This window comes from Oncorhynchus clarkii, chromosome 2, assembly GCF_045791955.1.
Source record: "Oncorhynchus clarkii lewisi isolate Uvic-CL-2024 chromosome 2, UVic_Ocla_1.0, whole genome shotgun sequence".
Lineage (NCBI taxonomy): Eukaryota > Metazoa > Chordata > Actinopteri > Salmoniformes > Salmonidae > Oncorhynchus > Oncorhynchus clarkii.
Window position 1 is genome coordinate 47163172 of NC_092148.1, and position 19562 is coordinate 47182733.

At 41.2% G+C, this 19562-nt stretch overlaps 1 protein-coding gene across 4 annotated transcripts in view; it reads right to left on the bottom strand.

Annotated features, from left to right (window-relative positions):
* Window positions 1-866: 866 nt before the first annotated feature.
* The window catches only part of LOC139368600 (PHD finger protein 21Ab), a 75341-nt gene continuing 56645 nt past the window's right edge, over window positions 867-19562 (bottom strand). For all 4 annotated transcript variants that reach the window (XM_071107668.1, XM_071107683.1, XM_071107662.1 and 1 more), the window contains 6 exons: window positions 18002-18062; window positions 16942-17114; window positions 7945-8100; window positions 7438-7513; window positions 7163-7266; window positions 867-5381 (listed from right to left, as the gene is read on the bottom strand). In XM_071107668.1, coding sequence (XP_070963769.1) covers window positions 4626-5381; window positions 7163-7266; window positions 7438-7513; window positions 7945-8100; window positions 16942-17114; window positions 18002-18062 — 1326 coding nt within the window. In that variant the 3' untranslated portion in view covers window positions 867-4625. The remainder of the gene's footprint in view (window positions 5382-7162; window positions 7267-7437; window positions 7514-7944; window positions 8101-16941; window positions 17115-18001; window positions 18063-19562) is intronic.

Consider the following 19562-nt stretch of genomic DNA (forward strand, 5'->3'; position numbering starts at 1 on the left):
ACAGTATTTTCTAAACACTGCATACAAATTATTCATCACAGAATTGGCTCAATACAGGAGAGGTAAGAAACCCAACGGACCACTCAATGTCAGGCGAACAAACGAAAAATATCTGTAACAGAAGATAAGTCAAATACACACTTTTAAAATTATGAAAAAATACAAACAATTTTTTACAAATATTCAGTTGTGTAATTAACAATTTACACATAATTCAGCACACCAGGTGAACCTTTGTTTATTTGTATCGCTACAATGCATCATCTTTCACCAAATGGAAGCTTCTTTTTTTGACACTTTTTTGCACTCTTAAAAAAAGAAACTCCTCCAATTGAATTTACAGTGGATGAGGTAAGAAGCTCAAGGTGTTACAACAGGGAAGTCACAACATATGAATGATGAGTATTATGGATGATGAAATGTACCAACAATACTAGAAGGCCACGATCATGACTTGGTATATCATAAGAACAAAAAAATCCAGACTATATTAAAAAAGCCATTGACAGAATTTAATGCACTTGTGAGAATGTACAAGTGAGCTACTCTACAGGATCGTTCTGTGAAGTTTCACTCTGGAATGAACGGTAAATGTAATTTTTATGCATAAAAGAAACACTTTCACTTTTCAACCCTCTAGCCCAACAACGTACATTTCATTTTGTGTGTCTCCGCTGCTAACTACCTTTTCCTTCACATCCGTGAACATGCACGCTATACTGAAGCAGAAATTAACATAGCCTCACTATGAACTGATATGTATCAAATGCATAATGGCTTCCAAATATAAATGCACATTTGCAATATTCTTTGGGTATATTGGTTTAAGAGCTCAAGTACTTTAACTGAATGTATTTTTTTCGGCATTTCTTTTTTTTTTACACGACAATGCACTCAACAATTTTAGACAAGACCATTTTAGACCACTTCAAACTATCCCCACCCCATGTCCCGAACAATAACATTCAGCATGGTGCATTAGCGAAGGCAAACATTTTATAGAAAATGGTCCTTGAGAAGAATGAGCCAAAAGACACTGCACTTTCATTACATCTTATATGATGTTTTTTCCTCAATTACAGACTTCACAGTTCATGGCATTAAAATCCTCTGCCATTGGAGAATTCCAAATATAACACACTATTGCCAGAGATGCCACATCAAATGGTGTTTAAAAAAAACTTCAATTGTCTTATTTTGAGATGCCTACTGTTTACTATAGTTATGGCATGTTGCCAGAATGTAAAATGAAAAGTGACTAATTTCAACCTTTAGAAAATAAAACAGACGGTTAAATGCATATTAAAAAAGTTTGACAAACATTTGTATAAAAAAAAAAAAAACTTGCATAAGAAGGCATGCTTTCTGTTGGACTGATTGGAAAGATGGTGCTAAGGGGGTTTAAGAAGTTTATCCAATCAGGGTGCTGTTTTGTTTGAACGCACACAGGTCAAGGCTCAATTCATAATGACCTAATTTGATGAAACTTACTGCACGACAAACACAAAAGAATGGGTGAGAAAAGAAAAAGCTGCACAAGGAGGGAACAAAAAGAGGACAAGTAATGATCACTGGCACTGTACTTACGGAGTTTTAATGTTGACAAGACTAGAATCTCAACAATAGGGAGGTAAATTCAGGGTAAGAAGATATCTGGGTTATTTCTATTTCATATTATATACACATCACATCTTTTGGGGTGGACGGGACCGTAAAAAAATAATACTGGGTGGGAATTCAACCAAAAAGTGCATCACAACAAAACATACCATTCTAACAGTCACACATATTCCATTTCTTATACAAGAGCTTGTAAAGAATCCTCCATAAATATTGTACCAGTGCCTGTGACACTTGAACAAACTACTGAGTGGTGTACATTATGAACAAACCACAGATTTGCCCATGTTTTACCCATTACATATATTTCAAAATGAATTAAATTCACCTGAAGAGATAACAAAAAATAAAATACATTTAAGGCAGCTGCTATACAGACTACTTGTGAGAAAAAAAAACTTAAAGTTCAAAGTTTTATAAAAAAATAATAATTCATTATGCAGATTCAAATTGTGCTCTATAATTCAGATGCATATGTTTGCTGAAGATTCAGAGTTTTGTGGGCGGATATGAAATCACATGGGGAGAACATAGGACAAGAGCTAGACCTGTGTGTTTGTGTGTAGTAAGGTAAAAATACAAGCCACAGTGCAAGTCAAGAGACAAAATATGCTGTTGGAAGAAAGGCACTCGAGGTACCGAAAAAGGGGAAAGGTCAAGTGTCTCTGTAAAATAAGTTCAGGCTTAACAAAGACAAAAACAGATGAATGTGAAATGGATGGACACCGTATGAAAAATGTTTGACACCCAGCCAATTTATGCAGTGTTTCCGTGGTGAAGATATATCCTTACGAGCACTGTGAGACTCAAAAGGCAAATAACCCTTTTTTATTCATTTATGAGAAAGTACAAGACAAGAAAGTATAGCCATTGCACTTGATTGCATCTCTTGGTCAAACTCTTCCATTCTGATGCGTTTAAAAAACTGCAAAAAAATAGACTTGTATTTGAATTGACTCAGCATTTATACATCTTTTTTTTTTTAAACATAGCTAAGAAAGAAAAATTGCAACGTTGAGAATTCGGTCCCTTGAAATGTAGAATTTCTGGAATTTAAAGTCCCTGTTTTCAACACAGAAAACATTCTCCAAAGACATGTCGATTGGTCATGGATTGACGTCAACATGATATGTATGTTGCCGACTGTGCACTCTGCAATGCGCAACAGTATAGCATAAAAAATAATAAAAAATTGAGACCTGACACATGCTCTAACAATAAATATCACCAGTCTCCTGAATGGTCCCAACTCCAAAAGTTGCTGAACAATTCAGGAACAACTTGGTCGAAAACAAGTGGGGAAAAAAAACAAACAGGGTACTGGCCCCACAAATTATAAAACATTGGACAGATATGTTGATGGCGCATTAAAAAACAAATACCAGTGGAAGCACAAATCTATTGAGTATTTAGGGATAGGTTCGTTGGTCAGTTCTGTTATCCAAGCATGTTTCATGGGTAGGAAAGCAAGACAATTTCTGCTGCACAAGGCCTCAGTCTCACCCTCAAAGATAAGTTGGGTAATACAAAAATATTGGCAAATTGGGGATAAATTACATGACAACAAACAAAATGCATACTGTTATGTTCTATATGTAACATACAAAAAAGTTTTTCAGCACACATTTGTTATGCAGAAGCTTGTGCTTTAATCTCAGGATTTGTGTTTTTTTTCCTTACCACCACCAAAGTGGGCTGATGCAACACTCCATTTTCCAGGAAATAAATATATTTTGATGAGATTGTTGAATAAGCACTCATGCTTATTTACCAGGTATTGCCAATTGGTGAGATGGTATTGAATATTCAATTTTTTCCTTGATCTTTCCATACAGTTAGTGGACATGTCCCTGCTATATTTGGATACAATAGCATTTTGGCAGTTCAGAATTAAAACAAAAACATACATTTCATAATATGCAAAGGTCACCTCTTTTAAAAGATAATTACTTGCATAAACTATGCCAGTTAAACACATTTAATAACAAACAACTGTTTAATGAAACAGAAATGCACTTATTTTTTAAGACTAGGAAGACCTGAATATCTTTTCCTATAAAAAGAAGAAACACACCCCAGATAGATATTTTTGTGTGTTTGTTTTTGACATTGCAACATTATTGCAATTTAACATTTAGTGCTCACAGTTGACACTGACTCACGAAAGAAACTCAAATCACTGCACTGGACCTACACCATTTGAAAACTTTAAGCTACCATGTGTGATCTGACTCCACTGTCTCTTGAGATGACCGTCTTTGTTACCTGGGTCTTCCTCAGCAAGGCCCTGGTCAGCAAGCTCTATAAGCAGTCTGCCTCATACTTCAAAAGCAGGTGGACGTTGCTTTTGTTTTGCCTGAGGTGTTGTGTAAATGGGTCAATAGTTATTGGTCATGTACGGTTGAGAATGGGGAAAAGGGAGGAAGGTATTGGGAAAACTGAAGGCTCTCTTCTTTTACATGTTTGATTTTCAATGACACTCAACTGGCGCCTCAATGTTTCCCACTTAAATACTGATGCTTTAGAATTTTTCAAAGCCCTGTCCTCAGCTGTTTTGCCAATCTTTTGGTTTGATGTTTCTCTCAGTTAATGCCAGAGAAACACGTTCTCGGTGCAGCAGTCTTTGGACATCTCTAACCTGCCTCCCCAGGAACAAAAGACAACCTAAAAAAAACAACCCCCACGAGAGTTCTGAGGGCAGCTGTTGCAGGCACACAATGGTGTGATGTTATAAATTATCTTACTTTTAGCATTACTACTATTCTTTCTATCCTTAATTGGCATGACACTGGTACACAAACCACCCTTTCACCCATGCTTGGGGTATAATAGCCTACAGCATCCAAGAGCAATCTCAGACTCGGGCTGTAGATTTACTATTGACACAGTCTGACAATACATTGAAAACAAGTAACATTTATATAGATTGGCAACGTCGGGCACCTTTCAAAGCTGAAAGCAAAAGTCATTTTTTAATGTGGGGGTGGGGCCGATCTAAGAGAGCGTTACTCTTTATTGTCCAAACTGTCGAGAAGAGCTGGCAAAGATTTCTGGGAAGGTTCTGAGGTTTTGCTGTTGTTGGTGCTGCTGCCATCATTGTTTGTGTTCTCTTCCTGTTCCTCTTCTACCACCTGCTCTGTGTTGTTAGTGGTGGTGACCTTGTTCTCATGGTTGGTGTTTGTGTTGCTAGTACAGCTCTCAACCTTGTTAGTACAGCTCTCGTCAGTACACACAAGGTCAGTGGTGCCATTGGTCGTGACCCCAGTAGAGTCCTCTGCACTGACCACTGCTGTGGTTTTCGTCTCGGCCTCAGTCACTTCCTCAGCGGTGTTGACCTCAGCTACGGGTTCAACACGGCTGTCCACTGTAGCAACGGTGCTGACCCCGGCAACAGGCTCAGCGCTAACTCCTGCTACCGTCTTGATGGTAACATCAGCTACAACCTCCTCCATTCTGGCTTCAACATCGCTGCTGTCCTGTGCTGTGACCTTGGCCTTCACCCCATACACAGACTGGATATTGACTTCTGCTACAGCCTCTGTGTTGACTGTGTCCACAGCATTTTCAATTGGGACAATTGCATCCCTGGCCCTCGTGATGTTCTTTGTAGCATCTTCTGTGATGTCACCTGTACCCTCGGTCTCCATGGTTTGACTGAAACTGAAAGCCTGAATGAGGCGGACCAGGTGTTTGACCTTCTCCAACGAAACTTGCATTTCTTTCTGTCGAGACAGGATGATGTTTTTGGTCTCCATGCATTTCTATTTAGAGGGGAGGAAACAGGGTTAAATAATAATAAATGAACACACTTAAATTAATCCAATAAAGTCACTTATAAAAATAACAGTTTCAAAATACTCTATATTGAGACCATTATTTTACGTCACTGCACCTTATCTGGTGTCAAATGGATTCTTCATTTGCTTACAGAAATATTTTGCTGTCAGATTAAGATTCCCCAAAACTAGTCACAGCTGTATCTTTTATCATGTTTGTTCCTGACAGATCCACATTCGCTTGCTAACAAGCTAGCTTAGTCTCCATTGTGGCCAATTACTGAACTGTAACTATATTACTACTAGTGCAGTTATTATAAATGCTACATTTTTTAGAAGTCAGCTACAGTATTAGTATAGTTAATTAACTGCAAACTGTAGGACTTTAGTCAATTAGCTAGCATTTCGCTATGTAGCTAGAAAGCTTTGCTAACTGTGTGCAATTTTTTTTTAATGCAGTTCTATTTAAATGTAATTTAACGTCAGCCATCAGTATCTCTGGGCATTCTTTCTTTTTTTAAGCCAAGAGAGCGTCAGACAGGGATGCAAAACTGGTGAGGGCCAAAAAAAGGTGAAATGTTTTTTCGCATGGAAACAAGTGAAAAATCGGTGTTAACTGCAAGAAAATGTGCCTATTTTTAAAAGTGGGGTTGTCACAATACCAACATTTTACTATCGATTTCATGACAGGTCAAGTATCACGATACCAAGTAGCGATACCAGGACGCATGTTCCCATATTCTATATGTTCTGCACAAAAACCTGTCCCTTTTATTCACATCTCTACTCATTACAACGCATTGAATTTAACTTCACACTTTTTACTCTATAATAGAAAAGGTTACTGCAGAAAATAGATGATTTGCTAATATCTAAAGGCCTACCTGTGAATGGACAAAAGGAATGTAGTAAGGAATATAAATTGTGGCACACCTGAAAATGTCCCTATTAATTTATATAGTGGTAATAACCTCTGATATATAGTGCAAATAATCTATTTTCTGTTACAAATAATTTTTATAGATTTTATTTATTTGAACTATTTTCATTGTTCCTTAATCATGAGGATTCATTTGTGTATACCCCTTAAAGAGCATCCTGTGAATCCTCACTTATTCCGGTAAAATAGGTCTTTGGTTTAAAATGGTTTGGGCTAGAGACAACCGGTTTTCTGCATTGTAACCATAGGCACAAAACCATGCTCCGTTAGTTTCTATGGCAGAGGCTGTGGTACAGTTAAAAATAAAATCTGACTCGCCTGTACTAATGGTTCTTACAGGCCAAGTAACATTTTACAAATTACTTCGCTCGTGATGCACGCCCCTAAAATGATACATATAAAACAGTCTGAGCATTCAATGTATTATCTGAGCGCACTGGTGCTCCCAAGTCAAAATTCCATGTGCATTCCACAGGACACATTTATAGAAGTGTTCCAAAAAAAAGACTCCAAGATTAGTAAAAGTTTTGCGGCACAGTATCTGTTAGCGCCTCTCTTTTATAGCTCGACGGGTGATACACTGCATCTGCGCACTTTTCGTCAGCCCTCTACACGATTCAGTTGGAATACCTATTTTGGAGATCAAAACGGCAAATTTTGCCGAAAAGTGACGAGTTTGCATCTCTGATCAGAGCAATAGGGGTAGTTAAGCAAAATACCTAGTTGACACTATTATTCAAGATCTGAGCCACTTCCATCTATTCCAGTATGGCCATCTGGAAACAACTCGCTTACAAAGGCGATCTGCTGTTACTATGGAGCTTACCGTTATAGAGTTGCTGAGTTGTTTGACCCCTTGTTCCAACTGCTCCCGCTCCAGTTTCAGCTCAGCACTCCACTTAATTAGCCTTTGTTTCTCCTCTTCTTTAGCTGTTAGGAAACAGAAACAACACACAGACAACAGTGAGATTTAAAAGGCAATTTGGTTGTTTGAGTTGCCAGTGACAGAACTGTTCCGTCTACCACCGCTTCAGCTGAATGTAGCCCAAGCACACATTTCATGTTTGTCGAGGCACAAGGTCTTTGGTGTGCTATTCCTACCTTCTTTATAGGCGATGTAGGAATGAACAATAGCCAATGTTCCCGGCCATTGAATTGCATCTTCTTTTTTCAGTATCTGGAGAGAAGAGCACAGCTTTGTTGTATTGTGATTGTGAAGTCACGACATTACCTAGACATGGAAGAGAACATTTCTCTGGCCACCCTCTGGTGATGTCACGATGGACAAACAAACAAAATCAGATGGGAGTGTAAGATGCCATCATCCACTAACAAAATGAATGGGAAAGAATTACATAAAACAATATTGAATCATGTTGAAGCTTGCCGTTCCTTCTTGAACAGCCATATCTTAATGTTGTCGTTTAGGAAAAAGGCCTAGCTGATGACAGCCTAAGGGGAAGATTACATTTCTGGATAACCTGTGGACAATTCTGTGGCAATTGCCCACTTTGAAAAGGCAACCAATTTTTCAGATCTAGACCACTGAACCACTGGACTGCTGGGCAATGCCCCCCCCCTGATCAGTAGGTCGGGTGCTGCGTTTACCTGGTCTTGACATTTGGGACAGATCCACATGCCTTTAGGAATGGTTTTCAGGGGTGGGTCCAGGCAGTCCAGGTGATAGACACGTGAGCATGTGTCACACATGAGCAACTGGCCACTGCGTCTGCACACAGTGCAGAAATCCTCATGGATGTCTCCCTGTCAGGAAGAATTGCACCAATCAGTTTCACTGCCCGTCTAGGCCTGACCAATCAGGTGTGCAGAGGCAGGGCAGAGGGGAGGGGCCATGTTTGTTGATTTGAGGATTATCGAATTATATTAGGGTCTTTGTGGCGTTTAAAGAAAACACTTAAGAAGTGGCTGAAGACGGCTTATGTGGCATGGAGACACGTCAGATTTATTCTAGTATCAAAATGGACTACAAAGTGTTAGATAATTCGTGTCATAAATTTAGCGAGATAATGAGGAAAAAATGGTATGTCAAGGAATGAATGGTATGTAGCAGTTTTCGTTGGGTTGCATTTATTTAAATCCTACCAACATGCCCACAGCATCCAAGTACTCATACATTTGGAGCAAAACTGCAAGAGACCCGATCGTAATGCCCAACACGCACTGACCATGCTAAATTTTGGTTTGGATATCCCTATGGTGCTAGTCAGTCAAATTGGACAATCCGAAACATTTCATTAGCTCCAAATTTAAATTAATAAAGAAACCAACTATGAATTGGAGAGCCCAACCGATATATCAGTTGACCGATATTTACCTTTCATGGATGTATTTGTGTCGGCATTTCATCTACAGAAAAGGTCCGATATAAGATGAAGAAAAAAAGCGTCCTTCATAGGATACTTTTTTTGGTGCCTGAACAGGGTGCTCTTTACATGGCTATAAGCCAATCTTGCTTTGGCTGGACACTATCCCCCAATGCAACTACACCAGTCGGAGAGGAGAGTGAACCACTGTGAACTAACTAACTGTTACTGCTTCTACGGTGAGTGCAGAGTAGATAGAAGCTTGCCAGCTCAATAAAGTGTCAAATGCGCCCTGGTCACAAACTGTTACGTGAAGTGTTGGGTGTTGTGACAAACAATGGATGCTATGCCCAAACATAAATACAGTGCCGTGCTAGGAACATTCAACTGTGGTAACGTTAACATTACAGTCCTTTAGTGAAGCCTGCGAAATCTGGTGGGTTATATTAGCTTTTTGCGAAGGGTATTCCTCAAGCTCTGTCATTGATTTTTTTTCAGACGCACAAAAACAAACATTGCAGGTTACAAAGTTATGCTTCGGAGCTACGTTTTTATGCGTGGGTTGTCACATGTCAGGGACCGGTTCATATTCACGTTTCGCCACCCCAGCTAACTACCTGTGAGAACACTTGACATAATTCACTGAGGGTTAGTGCTATCAGGAAACCTTGGGATGTCCCCACGCTAAATCCCTACCCTAACCCTGAAAGCCAATTTATGCTTGACACAATTGCGGAGCCTCCGGAGGCCAAACCGAGCTTGGTACGCCGATGCAATGCACCTCCCAAAATGTTTAACAATGTCCAGGGCTCCGCATAGCTCCGCATAGACATGGTTGGTTGACGTAAGTGGGTGTGGTACATCCTGTATAACACACAAACTCACTTCCTTCACAACAAACATGGAGAAGGTTGGCGAAAGGCTATTAGAACAAGTTCACAACTAAAAAATATCTTCATGAAACTTTGTGTAGGGATTTCAACACATGAAAATTAGTTTGAACTCCTAGAGAGAGAGCGAGAGAGAGCGGTAAACAGGGATAGATGCGGTAAAGAGGTCAATGAAATACAGACAGTGGGGGGAATAGGAGGAAGCTGGATTGGCACATATTGAACAAATCTGATCTAACAAAGTGGATATTTGTCAAATACGTATGGTAACAGGCTCACAATGTGGTTATTAAAATCCAATTTGGATATACAGGAAGTCGGAACTTTACATACACATTAGCCAAATACGTTTAAAATGAGTTTCACAATTCCTGACTTTTAATCCTAGTAAAAAATTCCCTGTTTTATATCAGTTAGGATCACCACTTTATTTTAAGAATGTGAAATGTCAGAATAATAGAGAATGATTAATTTCAGCTTTTATTTATTTCATCACATTCCCAGTGGGTCAGAAGTTTACATACACTCAACTAGTATTTGGTAGCATTGCTTTTAAATTGTTTAACTTGGGTCAAACGTTTCAGGTAGCCTTCCACAAGCTTCCCACAATAAGTTGGGTGAATTTTGGCTCATTCCTCTTGGCAGAGCTGGTGTAACTGAGTCAGGTTTGTAGGCCTCCTTGCTCGCACACGCTTTTTCAGTTCTGCCCACAAATTTTCCATGGGATTGAGGTCAGGGCTTTGTGATGGCCACTCCAATACATTGACTTTTTTGTCCTTACGCCATTTTGCTACAACTTTGGAAGTATGCTTGTGTTCATTGTCCATTTGGAAGACCCATTTACGACCAAGCTTTAACTTCTTGACTGATGTCTGGAAATGCTGCTTCAATATATCCACATAATATTACTTCCTCCATGATGCCATCTATTTTGTGAAGTGCACCAGTCCCTCCTGCAGCAAAACACCCCCACAACATGATGCTGCCACCCCCGTGCTTGTGTTCTTCAGGCTTGCAAGCCTCCCCCGTTTTCCTCCAAACATAACGATGGTCATTATGGCCAAACAGTTCTATTTTGGGTTCATTAGACCAGAGGACATTTCTCCAAAAAGTACAATCTTAATCCCCATGTGCAGTTGCAAACCGTAGTCTGGCTTTTTATTGGCAGTGGCTTCTTCCTTGCTGAGCGGCCTTTCAGGTTATGACGATATACGACTTGTTTTACTGTAGATATAGATACTTTTGTATCGGTTTCCTCCAGCATCTTCACAAGGACCTTTGCTGTGGTTCTGGGATTGATTTGCACTTTTCGCACCAAAGTATGTTCATCTCTAGGAGACAGAACACTTCTCCTTCCTGAGTGGTATGACAGCTGCGTGGTCCCATGGTGTTTATACTTGCTTACTATTGTTTGTACAGATATGAACGTGGTAACTTCAGGCGTTTGGAAATTGCTCCCAAGGATAAACCAGACTTGTGGAGGTGTATCATTTTTTTTCTGAGGTCTTGGCTGATTTCTTTAGATTTTCTCATGACGTCAAGCAAAGAGGCACTGCGTTTGAAGGTAGGCCTTGAAATACATCCACAGGTACACCTCAAAATGACTCGAATTATGGCAATTAGCCTATCAGAAGCTTCTAAAGCCATGACATAATTTTCTGGAATTTGCCAAGCTGTTTAAAGGCACTGTCAACTTTGTGTATGTAAACTTCTGACCCACTGGAATTGTGATACAGTGAATTATAATTGAAATAATCTGTCTGTAAACAATTGTTGGAAAAATTACTTATGTCATGCACAAAGTAGATGCCCTAACAGACTTGCCAAAACTATAAGTTTGTTAACAAGAAATTTGTGGAGTGATTGAAAAACGAGTTAATGACTCCAACCTAAGTGTATGTAAACTTCCGACTTCAACTGTATTTGGCTGTTTTTGCTGCATAACATTTAGAAGTCGTCCCTTTTCAGGTTTAGAAAAAGGAACCGCTAAATGCTAACTCCCATTCGTATAAGCTGGTAGCATAGCTAGCATACATAAATTGGTGGTAGTTTAACTGTAATGCAGATGATTGATGACATGAACATGTATTGGGGTTGACATCCATACAAGCATTATGCTCAGATTTCTTTTTACCTCAACATAGTGTGAAATAGACATTAAACAATAGCCTAAATGTAAGCTAGTTTTGCTGGGGGGCAACGAGGCAGCTCAGACTTCAGAGCCTAGGCAATATTTTTGCCGGAATCATTGTAGTTTATACTCCTTTCAATAGAGTTACAGTCTTTCCATTAAAAAAAACTCATCTTTCAGGTGCACATACATGTCATGTGGTGCTTCCAATAATGTTCTTTCATCAAACTTAAGAAATCAGCTTTCTGAGTATCGTTGTAGGGCTGTTTTACATACACATACAGTACAAGTCAAAAGTTTGCACACACCTACTCATTCAAGGGTTTTCTATATTTGTACTATTTTCTACAATGCAGAATAATAGTGAAGACATCAAAAGTATGAAATAACACATGGAACAATGCAGGAAACAAAAAAGTGTTAAACAAATCAAAATATGTTATATTTTATATCCTTCAAAGTAGCTACCCTTTGCCTTGATGACAACTTTCCACCCTTTGCATTCACTCAGCCAGCTTCATGAGGTATGCTTTTCCAACAGTCTTGAAGGAGTTCCCACATAGGCTGAGCACTTGTTGGCTGCTTTTCCTTCACTCCGCAGTCCAAATCATCTCAATTTGGTTGAGGTCAGGTGTTTGTGGAGGCCAGGTCATCTGATGCGGCACTCCATCACTCTCCTTGGTCAGATATCCCTTACACAGCCTGGAGGTGTGTTTTGGGTCATTATCCTGTTGAAAAACAAATGATAGCCCCACTAAGCGCAAACCAGATGGGATGGCATATCGCTGCAGAACGCAGTGGTAGCCATGCTGGTTAAGTCTGCTATGAATTCTAATTAAAATCACTGACAGTGTCAAAGCACCCCCACACCACCTCCTCCATGCTCCATGGTGGTACCCACACATGCGGAGGTCATCCATTCACCTACTCTGCGTCTCAAAGACACAGCGGTTGGAACCAAAGGACATTTCCACTGGTCTAATGTCCATTGCTCGTGTTTCTTGGCCCAAGCGAGTCTCTTCTTCTTGGTGTCTTTTAGTAGTGTTTTTTTTGCAGCAATTCAACCATGAAGGCCTGATGATTTACACAGTCTACTCTAAACAGTTGACGTTGAGATGCGTCTGTTACACGAACTCTGAAGCATTTGTTTGAGCTGCAATCTGAGGTGCAGTGAACTTATTCTCTGCAGCAGAGGTAACTCTGGGTCTTCCTTTCCTGTGGCGGTCCTCATGAGTCAGTTTCATCATAACGCTTGATGGTCTTTGTCGAATCTCAAATATAAAATATATTTTGATTTGTTTAACACTTTTTTGGTTACTACATGATTACTACATGATATGTGTTATTTAATAGTTGATGTCTTCACTATTATTCTACAAATGTAGAAAATAGTAAAAATTAAGAAAATCACTTGAATGAGTAGGTGTGTCAACTTTTGACTGGTACTGTGTGTGTGTGTATATATATATATATATATATATACACACATACATACATACATACATACATACATACATACATACACTGCTCAAAAAATAAAGGGAACACTAAAATAACACATCCTAGATCTGAATGAAATATTCTTATTAAATACTTTTTTTCTTTACATAGTTGAATGTGCTGACAACAAAATCACACAAATTATCAATGGAAATCAAATCAAATTTATCAACCCATGGAGGTCTGGATTTGGAGTCACACTCAAAACTAAAGTGGAAAACCACACTACAGGCTGATCCAACTTTGATGTAATGTCCTTAAAACAAGTCAAAATGAGGCTCAGTAGTGTGTGTGGCCTCCACGTGCCTGTATGACCTCCCTACAACGCCTGGGCATGCTCCTGATGAGGTGGCGGATGGTCTCCTGAGGGATCTCCTCCCAGAACTGGACTAAAGCATCCGCCAACTCCTGGACAGTCTGTGATGGAGCGATGGATGGTGGATGGAGCGAGACATGATGTCCCAGATGTGCTCAATTGGATTCAGGTCTGGGGAACGGGCGGGCCAGTCCATAGCATCAATGCCTTCCTCTTGCAGGAACTGCTGACACACTCCAGCCACATGATGTCTAACATTGTCTTGCATGAGGAGGAACCCAGGGCCAACCGCACCAGCATATGGTCTCACAAGGGGTCTGAGGATCTCATCTCTGTACCTAATGGCAGTCAGGCTACCTCTGGCGAGCACATGGAGGCCACCTCACACCATGACTGACCCACCGCCAAACCGGTCATGCTGCAGGATTTTGCAGGCAGCAGAACGTTCTCCACGGCGTCTCCAGACTGTCACGTCTGTCACATGTGCTCAGTGTGAACCTGCTTTCATCTGTGAAGAGCACAGGGCGCCAGATCTTGGTGTTCTCTGGCAAATGCCAAATGTCCTGCACGGTGTTGGGCTGTAAGCACAACCCCCACCTGTGGACTTCGGGCCCTCATACCACCCTCATGGAGTCTGTTTCTGACCGTTTGAGCAGACACATGCACATTTGTGGCCTGCTGGAGGTCATTTTGCAGGGCTCTGGCAGTGCTCCTCCTTGCACAAAGGCGGAGGTAGCGGTCTTGCTGCTGGGTTGTTGCCCTCCTACGGCCTCCTCCACATCTCCTGATGTACTGGCCTGTCTCCTGGTAGCGCCTTCATGCTCTGGACACTATGCTGACAGACACAGCAAACCTTCTTGCCACAGCTCGCATTGATGTGCCATCCTGGATGAGCTGCACTACCTGAGCCATTTGTGTGGGTTGTAGACTCCGTCTCATGCTACCACTAGAGTGAAAGCACAGCCAGCATTCAAAAGTGATTAAAACATCAGTCATCAGGAAGCATAGGAACTGAGAAGTGGTCTGTGGTCACAAACCGCAGAACCACTCCTTTATTGGGGGTGTCTTGCTAATTGCCTATAATTTCCACCTGTTGTCTATTCCATTTGCACAACAGCATGTGAAATTTATTAGCAATCAGTGTTGCTTCCTAAGTGGACAGTTTGATTTCACAGAAGTGTGATTGACTTGGAGTTGCATTGTGTTGTTTAAGTGTTCCCTTTCATTTTTTGAGCAGTGTATATATATATTTTTAATTTTAATGATTTAAATTTCAGTTTTTAATATCATTATTATAATAATCGGCAGATACACTCCATGGCCGAAAGTGTGTGGACACCTACTTGTCAAACGTCTCATTCCAAAATTATGGGCATTATTAATATGGAGTTGGTCCTCCCTTTTCTGCTATAAACAGCCTTCATTCTTCTGGGAAGGCTTTCCACTAGATGTTGGAACATTGCTGCAGGGACTTCTCTTCAGCCATAAGATCATTAGTGAGGTCGGCAGTGATGTATTTGTTTTTTTAAATTAGGATCCCCACTAGCTGTTGCAAAAGCAGCAGCTACTCTTCCTAGGGTGATTAGGCCTGGGTCGCAGTCGGCGTTCCAATTCATCCCACAGGTGTTGGATGGGGTTGAGGTCAAGGCTCTGTGCAGGCAAGTCAAGTTCCTCCACACCCATCTCGACAAACCATTTCTGTATGGACCTCGCTTTGGGCACGGGGGATTGTCAATGTCATGCTGAAACAGGAAAACCTTCCCCAAACTGTTGCCACAAAGTAGGAAGCACAGAAACGACTAATATGTAATTGTATGCTGTAGCGTTAAGATTTACCGTCACTGGAACTAAGGGGCCTAGCCCGAACCATGAAACACAGCCCGAGACCAGTATTCCTCCACCAAAACTTTACAGATGGCACTACGCAGTCGGGCGGGTAGCGTTCTCCTAGCATCCGCCAAACCCAGGTTTGTCCGTCGGACTACCAGATGGTGAAGCGTGCTTCATCACTCCAGAGAATGCCTTTCCACTGCTCCAGAATACAATGGCGACGAGCTTTACACCACTCCAGCTGACGCTTGGCATGGCGCATGGTGATCTTAGGCCTGTGTGCGGCTGCTTGGACACAGAATCCCATTTCATGAAGCAGTTTGGAACTCGGTAGTGAATGTAGCAACCGGGGACAGACGAGTTTTACACGCTATGCGCTTCTGTACTCGACAGTCCCGTTCTGTGAGCTTCTGTGGCCTAAAACTGTGGCTGAGCCATTGTTGCTCCCAGATATTTCCACTTCCCAATAACAGCACAGTGGACCGGGGCAGCTCTAGCAGGGCAGAAATTTTACGAACTGATTTGTTGAAAAGGTGCCAAAAAAGGTGTCCACGTACTTTTGTATAAATAGTGTATATCAGTCATCTGTGAATATTTCCACTCTAAAATTGGATCCAAAAATCCCTAACAAATTGTAGAACTTCATATACAAATATTCAAAGCATTTCATTAAAAAATTTACAACATGAATTACAATATAATGTAATATATACTGGCAGTCCCCAACTAACCCCACAGACCGGCTATCCAAAGTCGAACCAATTTTGCCACAGTTGCACACAGGCTGGCTGAAGCTAATTGGCTAAAGAAGTTGGCTAGCTTGCCAGCCTAGGCTAGTTCCAGACAAGACCAGGTTAGATTGTTATAAATTATCTAGAACAGTGAGTGACTAACTGCGTACTGTTTTGGCAGAGTGAATGTACAAATGCTTCCCACACAAGAGACACCCACATCAAAGCACACCGCCAAGACCCAAATCTCATTCTCAGTCACATTTCCTAATGAGAAAGATTGAAACTGAGGCTAAATAAGTTAGTTAGACACCCTATAAAAAGAGAACACTTAAGTCATGTGTGTAATTCCAACACTGAAATGGGTGAAGGCCATTATAAAAGCCACTGTGCATACCATTCTGCATTTCTTATTTAAAATTATAGTTTAACCTATGTAATAAACTGCAGTATATTTTTAATGGCATTTAAAAGAGGATCTAAACAAACTGATCCTACTTAAAACATAAAATGAGTAAATTATAAATTTGACAGGCTATCAATTATTCCTCAGAGTAGGGGGAAAGAGGTACTGGGGCGGTACTAAATTTAAGGAGAGGGGTACTGTTCTCTTTGTAATGCATAAAAACAATTAAATAATTAGATCAGGATCAGACAGTAGGGAGTAAATCAATAAACAAGTGTCTGTACTTGTCTAGGTCTTTAGACGTGAAGGAACTGGGAGATTTGAACTCCACTTAAGTATTTGCGTGTGATGGGGAGGTTACAGCCTATGGATAATACCACCGGTATAAAAAAGGGAGGGGCGACAGTAGGTAAGTAAGTGGGGATAGAGCCCCAGAAAGTCCAGGCTGCTGTTCTGGTCTCTCCAACTGCTACTTACATCCCCAGAGCTGGGGCTGGGCAGGGGGAGAGAGTGGTGGGGGTGGACATGGAAGGGGAAGCTCCCCCCCGTGTTGGGCCGCTCGGGGACCAGGGAAGCAGTGAGACAGCTGGAGGGGGAGGTCGGGGTGTGGCTGCCCAGTTCCGGAACACTGCTGTATTTGGGTGGGCGACCTGGGTGAAATGAGACAGACGGAAAAAAAAAAAAAATATGGAGGTGGGAGGGAAACAAACAAACAAACTGTCTGTCCAACATACCTTTGACAGGCGGTCCTCGTTGGCTAGCGTGAAAAAGGGGATGGTGTTGAGTTGAGGGTGGAGGAGGAGAAGCACAGAGCGGAGTTAGTGCACTAAGAGACAGAAGCTACATGCAAGTGGGGTTCAAAAGAAAAAGCAGAGCAAATACGTTGGCAGGGTGGAGGGAAGCTGACAGCTGAAGGGAGTGAGACATCTCTCCCTATTCACTAGGACGTCTACAAATCAACCTCAAAAAGGGACAGTTCAAAGTGAAATCACAGTTTGTCAGATGCTTTCATACAGCAAAAGATGGTGTAAGTGTATTTGGATGGTGCCTATCTTTCCCATTCATTTGGGGTTGAGGCCTACCGATTTCCTAGTGCTCGGATCAACAAATTGACTCCGCTCTAGTTGATGCATGGAAACATCTGACACTGTTACACTTTGAGATGAACTATTATCCCTCTAACCAAAACCTTCCGTTTTTCACAAATGACAATTGGAAAAACTCAAGAAATTTCTACAGTTAGGGATAAAGAAAAGGCAGTCAAAACGAAGTCTTCAAGGTCAGAATAGCAGTCTCTTAGTAAGTGTCCCTGCATGGGATTAGGGCCAGCAAGCAAAGAGGTGTCAGCAGAAAAGTTGTGTGTGAGACATTCAGAGCATTTCATACCATTTACATTTAAGTAGATTAAAACATACATGCATCAAATATAGGCCAGCTCAGTAATGTATACATCTATATGTCCCCTGGGCATTGGAACAGGTGTATGTGCACGTGTTTACAGACTCCAGTGTTGACAGCTTGTTGAGTGGATACTGACCTCGCTTTCTGGTTCCCTGGTGGAGCGGAGTGTTTAGGTAGGTCACTGCACTCTTCTTCCTCTGCACGGCGTCGAAAGGAATACATATGTGGGAGAACAAATCCAGCTTTGATTTGACTGCAAAGTCTATGTTGCTCACTCAAAAAGGACACCCGTTTTCTTTTAATATGCTACACAGGGCTAGATTCTAACTCGGAGTCCATGCATTCAGATATTCACATGAATTCAGATATTCACATGCAAGGAAAACGGTGCGTATTATGGTCGCATTTTAAAAAGTATGTGCACTGGCATTCAACCTAATAAGAAACGGGTAGTAATGGATTACATGTAATAGAGATTACGTTATCCGATTACAGATATGAAGTATGGAGTTTCTGTATCCCAATTTGCCTATGCTAAAAATACAGATATTTCTGCACATGTGCAGGATATTGTTTTTTACGCAGCCAAGTGCCTACTCCATTGCCTACGTAGCTGCTGTGCCGAGTGCTCCGCTGCCTCTCTCCCCTCCTTGGTTTCCTTTGTCTGGTCACTAGTGTAGCCTGCAAACTTCATGCTGTATACAAAACTGTTTGAACTACTGCAGTCCATTCCTCAGTTAGCATAAGAACGATTATGTTTTTTCTATTTACATCTATTTACACAAAAAACATTAAATCAACATGTTCGTACAAAATGTGTTGTCAGTGTTGCAAATACTGCACCCCCCCCCCCGAATGGTGCAGCAGTCTAAGGCACTGCATCACAGAGCTAAAGGCGTCACTACAGACCCTGGTTCGATCCCGAGATGTATCACAACCGGCCGTGATTGGGAGTCCTATAGGGCTGCGCACAATTGGCCCAGCGTCGTCCGGGTTAGGGGAGGGTTTGGTCGGGGTAGGCGGTCATTGGAAAATAAGAATTTGTTCTTAACTGACTTGCCTAGTTAAATGAAGGTTAAATGAATACAAATAAAATCATAAGCACAACACAAACAGGCAGTCTAGCGACTTAATGTTCTTCTTAGCTGCCGACTTACATGCAGATATTTCCTCTCGCCACAATATCAACATATGGCATAACTGGGCCATTCAAAAACAAACTTTCCCATTCAGACTCTTTACCGGTCTGGACAAATGCTCGGCTGCCTAGAACATGCGGCTGCCCAGAGGTGGAATGCAGCAAGACACAGACACGCAGTCTAATTAGCGATTCAATGTTATTTTTTTTGTCATCATTGCCAATATTGCCTAAATTGCGCAGGAGACAGACAGGCAGTCAAGTGAGGCAGACAGGCAGTCAAGTGGCGTTCTTTTCTCAGGAACTACGATTTGGCAGCAACTATAAAGATTAGCCTACATCACACAAAACGCTGACTGTTTTGCTCGAAAGTGTAGGGACTGTGTCCTGCTGTGCAACTGCAATATCAGTTACAACAGACAGACAGGTTATAGCCTTGATAATATATACGTTCTACAATGTTCGTTCAAATCGCCGCAGGGTTTTTATTTCAGCTGTTCAGAAATATGAGGCAGAGACATAGGCTACATCATCATGGTTCAGAAGGTGAGTAAATAGC